The 12,209-nt window shown below is 37.0% G+C and overlaps 1 protein-coding gene across 15 annotated transcripts in view; it reads left to right on the top strand.

Annotated features, from left to right (window-relative positions):
- Positions 1-12,209, top strand: part of CELF2 (CUGBP Elav-like family member 2) — a 1,044,777-nt gene that overhangs the window by 958,671 nt on the left and 73,897 nt on the right. For all 15 annotated transcript variants that reach the window (XM_043965366.1, XM_043965376.1, XM_043965377.1 and 12 more), the window contains 2 exons: positions 6,065-6,144; positions 10,517-10,675. In XM_043965366.1, coding sequence (XP_043821301.1) covers positions 6,065-6,144; positions 10,517-10,675 — 239 coding nt within the window. The remainder of the gene's footprint in view (positions 1-6,064; positions 6,145-10,516; positions 10,676-12,209) is intronic.

Raw genomic sequence — 12,209 nt, 5'->3', positions numbered from 1 at the left:
CAGAAACACATCAAAGTGGGAAATGCCAGCTTTTATAGCTTTAAATGTGCACAGGATTTAGAGAACCTAGCTTCAGGGCCCAGGTCTGCTATTAATACTACCTTTATGACCTTGGGCCAGTCTCTTAACTTCTCTGAACATTCACTTTCTCATCTGTAAAATCAGAGGGTTGGACAAAAATAGGTCTAAAGTTGAAAGAGGACCTCAGAGGCCACCTAGTCTCATGCCTTCATTTTACAGAATAAAAGTAGTAAATTCTCTTGTTGATCGAAATCCTCTTAGCCTTGTTTAAGAAGTTTTTGTATTAGTATTTTAATTTTTACTCTTATCATATATTAATTCTTGTCATCATCTCCTGAGTATTATATGAAGAATTTGTTTGATAAAAATGCATCTTAAATATAATTCTTAGCCCCAGGGTGCGTGCAATCTGAAAAAAAGAAAATTAAAGCCAAATGATGTAATACACTGTCCAGAAAATATTAAATAAAAAAATTCATTTTTTATTAAGAAATCTGATGCTGAAGAGTACAGCCAACACTGGGATAGAACAATAAGCAGATTGGAAACCATGAAGAGCTTATTATAATAATTTAGTTTAATCAGGATTTTTTACCTAATTTGCTCTTCAATAAATGTACTTTCAAGCTTCCAAAACATGTATTTCCACCTCTCACCCCCGTTGGGTTTTTTTTGTTGTGGGGTTTTTTTTTTTTGGTTTTTTGAGGGGCAATGGGGGTTAAGTGGTTTGCCCAGGGTCACACAGCTAGTAAGTGTCAAGTGTCTGAGGACAGATTTGAACTCAGGTCCTCCTGAATCCAGGGCCGGTGCTTTATCCACTGCCACCTAGCTGCCCCCCCCACCCCCCACCCCCCACCCCCGTTGTTTTTACAAAACCTTTTGCTATTTTATCTTATTAGTAAACATGGCACAAGGACTATTTTGAGTAAGGGTACATTAAAAAAATCCAAGTTCTGAAGAATTCCTTAGATCCCTGTATAACAAGGGAGAACTCTGTCTCTTGATGACTGATATAAAGGGGCATGTATTAACTTGGAAAGACTGCTAAATTTGTAGCTATAGGACAGAGATACAAATCCAACTTCTCTTAACTACTACCTATGTGAATTTGAACAAGTCACTTAAGCTCTCTGGGCCTTGGTTTACTCATCTGTAAAATGAGTGCATTGGGCTTGAGGTAACTTCAAAGGTCCCTCCCAGCTCTAAATTTATGTGTAGATATACAGATATGCATATCATATGAATATATATGATATATATATATATATATACACACACATACATACATTCATACCTGCCTGCCTTCATTAAGAAAATGTTACCATGTCACATACCCATCCATTCTTAGCACTTTATCTTGAAATTACACTTAAAATTCTGGCTTGAGACTCAAAGTTTGGAAAGCTAACACATGTATTCAGTAGCATTATCTCATTGTTGATTTCCTGGGGTGGCCATATTGGCATTTCTTCGCTTCGTCCCATATCCAGGTTCTACTAGAAATTACTGGCTCTGTTGACAATTAGCCATTTTGGCATAATCTATAAAATCTCATGCATTTTAGCAGCTGACATTACACTGTTTTAGTTATGCGGATGCTATCCAGGAACTTAGTCAACTGTAGAACCCAGCAGTCATTTGTCTTCTTTAGATAGTCTGACCATGTTAGGGTGATCCATAATTCTGGTGCCAAAGGCATTAGAAATTTGATTGCCACTATTTCATCAAATCTGGAATTAGCCAACACTTTCCCCTCTTTTCCCTGGGGGCTGACTTAGATATGATTTTTTAAATGCAGAAGTTACTTTCATTCTATGTCTTCCCCTTGCCCAAAATGTCCAGACATTTAAAAACATACATAGAAAAATAATGTAGATGACAAACTGAATTTTTAAGTCTTTAAGGATGATCAAAATTAAATCCAGGCTCCATACCATGAAGCACTCTACTTTTGCTCAGCCTCTGAATTGAGTCCATTCTTTGATGTCATAGAATCTTAGACATTTCCTTTCAGATCTTAAACTTCATGTCACTGGTGATGTGCTCCTGCTTTTTAGGTGAAGCATCTACATTAACCTCACAACACCTGAGCACTAATAAAGCTATAGGGAGAGTAGTGTGTCAGGGCCAGACCTTCAGCTAAGTAGAAATAACGTAAACAGAAAGTCTTTCATGGGTGGAAATATCTTCACACTGGACCCACCATTTTTAAGCATTTTTCTTTCCAGTATGAACCCGCCATGGTGTTTCTACTCTATTCATATAAGTAGCAGAAAGGTTCGGGCCTTTGTGCACCCTACCCATGCCTTTAAAGTGTATGTATTTTTAATTTTTTTTTAATCAGGAGAAGGAATTCCTCTAGTTCTCTAAAAAATTCTCTTGCATCCCAGAGAAATGGCAAAACACCTGAGTTAAGATATCCTTTCAATTGAAATGACAACTGTAATAGATGTGTTCCAAAATCTTCTCTGTGACAGGGCTACGTGCTTTACTCAAATCCTGTCTGTAGGAAGAAATTACTTTGAGAAACCTTTCCCCAGTCAATCATTTATCTGTTCTAGTGGGTGAGAAGGCAACTTGGCTGAAATAAGTGAAATTCACCTCTTTTCATTCCTATTAGTGATCTCTGACATCTAGAAAAGTGGAGACAATAAATAATTGCCACTGGCCACTTTTACAAATTCATTTTTGTTATTATGTATTTGAATATTTGCAGGTATGTATGTCCTTGCTGTTTTGATACTCCTAGCCCTGCAGATGCTGCATCATTATTTGAGTCCTTAACATCCCCCTCCCAAAACTAATTCCTTCTTCATATTCATCAGTAGTCAGAGACATGGGGGGCAGCATGCTCAAGAACTAAAGATCTGCCTAATAGAGTCAGAGCTGTTGCTCCGTCACATCAAGTTGGACTCTGCCTTCTACCGGAGCTGATTTTGTAGAGGATGGTGATAAACTTGGCATAACTTTTGCTGAAGCCCATTGGGAAAGTGTCCTTGGGGAAAGTAGTCGTCAGCCAACACCGTGGAGCCAGGAGCTTTTGTGACCCCATGCCCATGAAATCCTTGAGAGCTTATGTCCACTCACCTTGACTATTTTCTTTGTTGGGTCTGTCTGTTTTTTTAAGGGTGAAAAGAAAATCCAGCCATCTTACTCTGATGACCTCCTGTTGTAGAGAAATTACAGGGGTTAACAAGCCACAGAACTAAGAAATGTTTTGGCTCTGGAGTTATTTAACTTAATCCTTGAGAATGGCATAGAGAGAGAAATTGTTCAACATGAGGTCCCACTTCATAAATGACACAGTAATTTTCCCTCCTAAGTAATTGAACACAGAGCACGCTGTACAGTACTTGACAGAAACCCCAGAGGAAACCATTTCTCTGTCATTCCACCACTGCCAATAATAATAATTTTTTAAAAGGTCAAAAAGTCATTGGATTTGTCAGGTTACTTTGGGGAGGCTGGGGTGAGGATTTTGCAATTAGAGACATCAGCTGAGTTTTTAATCGCAAGTTTCATAGAGAAAAGGGAACCAATTCAAGTTTATAGAGATACAATTTCATCATTCTATGGCAAACACTTTTCTTTTGAGACCTGCTAAATTGCAACATCTTTCTCCCTGAGTTACTTACAGCAGTTGAGCTGGTTTGGAATTGTGGTAAATGCATAAACTGTGCCTTATTGATTTTTGTTGACATCTTACAAGCTTTTAAAAAAAATACATTTTTAACCTCCATTTGGCAACTGTCAGTATAGCACATGCTTCTCGATAATAAGAGCAAATGAAGTGAATGAAACAATTTTCTTGACAATTAAAAAAAAAAGTATTATTCAAGGCACTCTATGATTTCTAATATGTCTCCATTAGATGTCTCTTTTCCCTCCAATGAAGACGCAAGATAAGAAATAGAAGAATAAAAGCCCCCTAGTGTTACTTCCTCGGTTACTAATATTAGTAATAAACAGAATGTTTTTTGAAGAGAGATTACTTTGGGAGTGATGGTAAATTCAGTCCTTTTAATTTTAGTGCACAGCTTCAATATGGAATCTAGCAGAGATACCATGTTTTTTTATTTCCCAAATTACACATGTAGGCTAGAATGTCCTATAGAAAACTTGTAAATTACTTTTATTGATGAAAATGTATCTCGATAACAACTACAGCCAATGTAGCTCTCTACAATATGTATAAATAGTAAGCCTCATCTACTGTTATGATGTCTGAGAAATATAGGAAGCCACAAACACTACAGCTATCAATAAGCCAAGCTTAATTCAAGTTTTACAAGACTAGCTTAACAGTGAGATAAATATACAGAAAGAGATGGACATTTTCCTATCTCTTATATCTATATCTATATCTATATAAATACACAGGTATATATAGATATATGAAATGAGTTTCCTCTTGTATAAAGGGGTTACTCATATGAAAAATGACAACACATCAGGATACAAAAAATGCATTGACTTTTCATGACTTTGTGGTGATGGGCAGGTATTGCTTTATCTTACTGTTGTTTGATTAAAATGTTAATACAGTCTTGACTTGATAATCTCACCAGGTACACACAAAGCAAAAGAAAAAAAGAAAGAGGAGTCATGTTTGATTCCTCATAAATTGATTTGCATAAACTAAACACTGCTGGTGGTTGGGGTGTCGAATGCTTTATTTTGCTCATTGGCCACAGGGGCAACGATATTGTATTTGTTGATGCCAGAATTTAGCTTTCATGCATTAGCTTCGAAATGACAATATGCTTCAGCCCTCTCTGTGTTTAGCTCTGCCTCATTTGGAAATCTTTTAAGTAGTAATAATAATAATGTTTTGAGGAAATTGAGTGGAACACTAAATTATTCTCTGATACCTAAGTTCAAACTGTGCAAGGCTAAAGAAGCTTAAAATCAATGCACTTTTAAAGTCATTAGAGATCATAAATGAAATAAGTCTGTGTTGCTTTAGCTAAGCTTTTAGTGTGCTGTGGTATTATTACAAAATCAGCCTGAATCTGCATTAATTTCACAGTCTTTTTCTCTGAGAAGCCCAAGGGTGCATGATGAATAAAATGTAAATTTCAGAAGGCAGTGTTTTTATTAGTTAAAAGGGCAATGAGCCGTGCAGGGGGAACATTGACCTGCATGGTGGCCAATGCTGGTACAAGTAGCAATAAAGGGAACAGCTCAGGCACTAGAGACTTACGACTATCCTACAGCATGGCAAGAGAAGAAATAGCCTGCAACTGACACAAGAGGTTCAAGGCATATCTAGAGCATATGTCATTTCTCAGGTCAGAGCTCTGATGCATTTCAGAGGATCACAAATTTTGAAAGTCACAAAGATTTCCTTCCCAAAAAGTCCTTATGAATTTTAACATTTTATGCTGTTGAATATTCTCACAATAATAATGCCAATTATTCCTATAAGAAACGGTTACTAAACATTTTATACAGAGGTCTTCTTCCTGCTTTTACTTAAATAGCCTCATTATACATCTATATGACAATATTTTATTTCTATTTTTTTTAATTCCTCTGAACTGGCAGAGAAATTTACCCCAGGCATTTTAAGTTCTTCAAACTTTGTTTGCTAATTTGCCTTTGGTGTGAGAATTTGATTTGTTGTTGCTTAAGAAGCAACAATAAAATTTGAAATGCAAAGCCTTGATATGCAGGTGCCCAGAGTGAAAAGATGATCTGCCAGGGAGGAAATGTAAAATACCAACTTTTCCTCTTAGAAAATGCAAACTAAACCTTGCTCCTTTCAAACCCTGTGGCTAAAAAGGATCCAGATCCTCCCAAGTAAAAATAAACTAATAAATAAATAAATCTTCCTGCTTTGGTCAGATTAGCAAGTCAGCACTGTGAGTAAGAAATAAAATCAGCCTAAAACAAAACCGAGAAGTTGTTTATTTTTATGTACTACTGAGAACAGTGTCGTCTTGTGGCAGTTCTCGTAGACTGTGTTGGTTTAACAAGCGTCCAACCCTTTTGTCTTGTTGTTTTTTGTCTTTCCTGCTCCCTGTCCCCTTGTTTCCCACAGGCTGTGCGTTTGTCACATTTTCTACAAGGGCAATGGCACAGAATGCAATCAAAGCCATGCATCAGTCTCAGACCATGGAGGTACTGTATCATCTGCCCTTTCTTTGTATTCTTTGTGCAAATGATTGGGAATGGTAAAGCAATACTCTCCTGTGTGGAGCTTTCACGACAATCACAGATTTCAACTTTCACCAACTCTCTCTCTCTCTCTCTCTCTCTCTCTCTCTCTCTCTCTCTCTCTCTCTCTGATTTTTTCTCTAATGAGTTGAAATGTATTTAATAAGAGGCTTCCATTTAATTCCAATTTTAATAAATATTTAGGCTTTTTGTTCCAGTGGCACAAGTCTGACAAGTGAAACAATATCTGATTTAACCAATGGAGTGCCATTCTTTACCAAAAGGACCCAAATGAGCCTTGAAGGGTTATGCAGAAAGTCAAAAATGAAACCCCAATTTGGTTTGCTCTATATTAAAATCCCATGATATCTTATGTAGGATCAAAAGATATTTAATTCCCCCAGTTAAGCAGAGTTAACTTGTGCACAAGTCCTTAAGCATCGAATTTGGGGGGGAGGGGGCAGAAATGATTTCTTCTACTTTACTTATCTCATTAAAATGCTAATTCTATAACATGCCACTGAAGTTTGAATTTGTCTTCTTAGCAGAAAATCATAAAGACTTGCACAAGCATTTTCTAACATCCCCCTGCTACCTTTCAACAACTGACATATCAGTGATAAACAGTACAAAGAATTAAATTTTACTCCCTTAATGAGAGACAGTGGCATTAGGAAAAAGGAAATTTACTGGCGTGGGGATTTTTTTGTTCTTTTTTTTTGTTTGTTTTTTAAATCCCACCAAGTACTGACAGAGGTCTATGCACTTTTAGTCTGTGATTTGGGTCCTGGCCTTTCAGAGTTTTGCACAAAAGCCTCCCAAGAGTGATATGCCTTTACTTATTCTGTATTGTCAAATAGAATCATTTGAGAGTGCATGTTCTACTGTATTATGTTTACTGTATCTTTGTGTATGGGTGATCTTTTCAGAGGTGGCATTGTGGTGTTCTGTGCAGCTATGTTTTTTTTTAAATATATATATATATTTTTTAAATGAAGATCTTTTCAGTTTCCTTAGTATGGAAAAAATAGTTGATTGATCTGAGTTTGGGATTCATTTTCTTTTGTTCTGAGGAGGCTGGTTGGGAGGTATGAGGGAGGAGGTTGGGGATTCTGTTTGTTCTTGCAATGCTGGGTATCCCAAAGCATGCTGGGAACCAAGTGACCATCATGCGTCACATCTTGTGGGCAGTTTTATAATGAGTGAAAAAAGGTGGGTGGAAAATTGGAAAAGAAGTATGCATGATGTTGTCACTAACTGTCTACTGTATTTTTCTGAGTAACAACATTAGCATTGCAAAAGCTATTATTGTCTTTTTCAAACATTCCATTTAACTTTGAAATTCCTACCATATCTTATATAATCTATGTGTTTTCCTTTCAGTGCAATGCATTTTTAAAGACATCCCCTCCCCTTCCTAAAGACAGTCTTTCAAGAGAGTCAGCCATGATAGGAAATAATGAATATCAGCATTTGAAATATCTAGGATTCTAAGTGTGCCCAAGGTAGTCACATATGTATACATCTCCAACAGAATTTATCTTCAGTCTTTTCCAATCCATATTTTTGTAAGGATATATAGGCCAGTTTTATTTTCTGCTAGATTTTAGTTTGGACAAAAAAAAAGTGTTGCTAATGAAATGTCTTTACATGTATTATTTTCCATGTATTTAAAAAAAAAAGGTAAGATGATGGCTTTCACTCAAATTGGCCATCTCACCTTAGAGAATTTTTCAATTGAGAAAAGAACCCTCTTCTCCCTCAAAGTAATAGGAAAGTAAAAGAACAACCCTGCCCCTTACTATGTCCACTTTTAATTAATGCAGAAAGTAATAGGCTGTAGGAGCTCTCTATAAATGAAGGCTATCAAGATTATATAAAAGGGGAGGCTGGGAACCAGCAGCAAGACTAAGGAAATAGTGGACTTTCATTCTAAATAGAATACATAGACTGTAGAGAAGGGATGGGGTGGAGAAAGGCTTTGTTTATAGCGACATTCAAAAGTAATTCATAGCCCTTTGTTAGTAATATCCACATTATCACATAAGCTTGAATTCTATAGTAATAGTCAGCCTTATAGGAAACTTTAAACAAAAGGGGCCTCTAAGCTCTGTAACTTATTTTTTTTCAGTTCCAAAAATCAACTTTGAAAATGGGAAAATTATGTATTATGAAATCAGGTTTCAGCTAGGCAACCAAAGTTATTTTTTAAATTTTCATTATTTTCAGTACTTTGTCACACATCATTGACTAAGATGTATTTCCAAAGTGAGATCCGAACTCACAATGATGAGGACATTAAATGCTTAAAAAGAATGAGTCCTTGGAAATAATTAATTTCTATAGTATGTGTTTCTCCCTCTCCCTCTCCCCCTCTCTCCCTTTCTCCCTCTCTCCCTCCCTCCCTCTCCCCTTTCCCCTCCCCCTCCTCTCTCCCTCTCCCCATCTCTCTCCCTCTCTCTTTGTTTAAGCAAGTCATTTTAAAAGCCACAATCCCTGGTCTAATTTTTTGCTTTTATGTCAGATTTTAGTATTTAAGAAAGGAAAACAACAACAAACTTACCATTAGAAGGAGATACTATAATTTGTTATGGAACAAATCTGACACAGCAATAACATCTCTATTCCCATTCAAAACCACTTTGCTGTATAATTTCCATTTTCAGAATGTTATGAAAGTGATGAAGTGGTGAAATATGGAGGAGATGACGAAAAATGAGTTATAGATTAAAAAATGGTGGAGATATTGTTTTTATGTAATTTACTGACATTCAGCATTCTTAACTGTGATTCAGGATTCCTGGGCTGAGTGATGATTTGCTAGAAGCAGAGCATTGTAGGGCTACCTCATTTTTCTTAGATTTTTCTCAAATCCCATACTATTCTTTGGAAGAGAAATGAGTACCCCATGTGTGCTAACTACAATATCAAGCTGTAAACCAGTATCCACCCAAGGTGATCTGAAAAGAGAATACAAGTTTGTTTTCAGAGGAGGGAAGAGAACTATCCTAAAGGAAAAGGGGAAAGCTCATTTTTAAAAATTTTGAGGAAAGAGAGGTGTGTTACCAATACAGTTCTTTATTTAATGGCTTGAATGGAATTTCTCCCTTTTGCTTTAGGCAAAATGTAAAATATTTTTATTGTGATGGAAGTTAGGAGAAACAGAATAGTGTAGTTCTTCTGATTATTTTCCAAATCGCTAATTTTTAAAAAGATTATTGAGAAGGAACAAAATATCTCAAGCATGAGATGGTCTTGCTCTATTTTACTCGATAGTTTTGTCAAATGTAAAATTATGTTAGGCTATTCTCTAATTGAGTATCCCTATTCCCTTCAAAATCTCCCTTATAGGAATAGAGAAAAGGAACTTTATGGAGAAATTCATAGAATGGTAGGATGTGCTTAGGAAAGAAGAGGGAAATCCTATTGTTTCTCCTCCTGCATGAAATGCAGGAGTTTTGTGTGTTTCAGCTCTGGTGATGGCAGTTAGGGCGGATATGACATGTTAAGAGGGTGGGGAGAGTTTTATGCCATCAGCACACTCTTTTGTATAAAAAGAAAAGTCATGTGTTCCTGCTCTTTCAATAGTTCTTTCCTCCATTTCCACATTCCTAAAATGAAATCCTCTTGCCACTGCTCTCCGGATTTGGTGATTACCAGGATCCTCAGACTCAAAAATTCATGGCCCTAAAAACATAAAAATAGGTTGATCTTCTGTGATCAGCACGTCAATGTGTTGCTACCCTGACATACTTATAATAAAATCCTTTTAATTCTTAAAACACACACACATAAAAATGGGGATCTGAGAATGAATTAAGTGAATGAGATACTTTTTCATTCTTGTTACAATTTCACTCCTTATTTGTCCTTTGCTGTTATGTGGGAATTCATCATTAAATAATCAATTAACAGTTATCAAGCACCTATAATGTGCCAAGTGCTGTGCTATGGAAGCATACAAAGAGATGAGTCCATCTGTAAGGCACATGAGTCAGGAAACTTACTTAAAAAACACTGATAAGGGCTGTTGTCTCTGTAAGGGTCCTGAGGAAGGCTGAAGAGACAGACAGACAGACGGACAGACGGACGGACAGAGAACGGGGAAGAGATAGTTCAATAAACAGATAGTTCACAATTCTGAAAGAAACTTGGGCATAGGCTCTATTAAGTACAAGTTAGTGTTGGGTACTCAAGAAGACTCCAAGCCAGTCCAACCCAACCCATCCTCCATAACTCAGGTTAGAGAAATCCCAGATCTATCTACTCAAGGAGCAGAAGAAAATTCCCTCTGTAGTATAACTTCCTCTTCATTTTCCAATGTGTCCAACCACAGGGCTGTTCTTCACCTATTGTGGTGAAGTTTGCTGACACCCAGAAGGACAAAGAACAAAGGCGTCTTCAACAGCAGTTGGCACAGCAGATGCAACAGCTCAATACTGCCACTTGGGGGAACCTGACAGGCCTGGGTGGACTCACCCCACAGTACCTGGCGGTAAGTGCATAGAAGCATGGTCTCCAGAAATATCAGGCACTTACACACACCCATGTACTTTAAGATTACTTTTCTCCTCTTGGGTACTCCAAAAAGTTTGGGAGGTTTTGTTTCTATTTTGCACCCAAAATGACTGTCCAGTTCTTAATGGATTGTTAAAGCCCATCCAGTTAAAGTGAGTATTGTAGCAATTTTAAATCATTGGTACAAGATCTGGCTCAAGATATCCTCAATCATGTCATTAGCAACCCTGATCTATTAATCTAGTAACCCTATTTTTTTTTTTAGTGAGGCAGTTGGGGTTAAGTGACTTGTCCAGGGTCACACAGCTAGTGTTAAGTGTAAGAGGCTGGATTTGAACTCAGATCCTCCTTAATCCAGATCTGGTACTCTATCCACTGTGCCACCTAGCTGCCCCTAGTAACCCTATTTTTAAAGGGGGTGGGGGAAATTCAACAATATGCTAAAAATAGATTTTTAGTGCATTAAGGTTTACAAGAGTTTCCCTCCAACAACCTTGTCGGATAGGTAGTACAAATATTATAATCACTGTTTTGCAGATAAGGAAACTGGAGTTCAGACAGATTGTCAATTGTCCAAGGTTAGTCACCTAGTGTCAGAGGTGGAATTTGAACCTTCATCTTTCTTTCCATTAGACCATCCTGTCTCCCAATTTTTAAAATTTACCTTAGTGAGAGAGAGAGACTAAGACCCAATTTTGCCCACTAGAAGCTTATATTCTAACATGAATTAGAATAGAAAAGTGAAATTGCGAATTTCAGAGTGCCATTAGAAATCTGAGGAGGAAGAGATCACAATCAAGTGGAAGAAAACAAGGAAGGCTTCTTAGAGAAACTGTTTCATGAGTTAGACTTTGAACAAGGGTGGAGAGGGGTCAGCTGGATAGCACAGTGGATAGAGTACTGGGATTGGAATCAGGAAAACTCCTCAGCTTCATGAGTTCAAGTCTGGCATCAGATGCTTTAGTAACTGGGTAAGAATGGGCAAATCACTTAAACCCATTTGCCTCAGTTTCCTCATCTGTAAAATGAGCTGGAGAAGGAAATGACAAACCATTCCTTTATCTTTGCCAAGAAAAACCTCAAATGTGATCCCAGTGGGGTCACAAACAGTCAAACACAACTGAAATAACAGAACAAAAACCACAGAGATGAGAATGAGAGCTAGGGAATAATATGGTAAAAGGCATAAGGATATGGGAGTATAAAATGAGTGAGTAGTTCAGTTTAACTAAAACAAAGGGAATAAGATAAAGCATGAAAGAGGTTAGAACCAAATTACAGAAGGCCTTGGATATCAAGCTAAGGCTGTTATACATTATTATGTACATAATGGAGAATTACAATATTTTTGAGTGGAAAAGTATAATAGCAAGATTGCCCAGGCAAAAACATCAAGAATATATTGGAGAACAGGGTTTAAAGTTTGAAAGGAGATCATCCATTCTATTTTTTTCTATAGATTAAGAAATTCAGCTCCAAATGGGTTAAATATACTTGCCCAGTAAAACACG

The sequence above is a fragment of the Dromiciops gliroides genome, chromosome 5, assembly GCF_019393635.1.
Source record: "Dromiciops gliroides isolate mDroGli1 chromosome 5, mDroGli1.pri, whole genome shotgun sequence".
In the NCBI taxonomy this organism is placed as follows: Eukaryota; Metazoa; Chordata; class Mammalia; order Microbiotheria; family Microbiotheriidae; genus Dromiciops; species Dromiciops gliroides.
The sequence above is the reverse complement of the archived record's forward strand: the minus strand, read 5'-3'. Positions and strand labels throughout refer to the sequence as shown.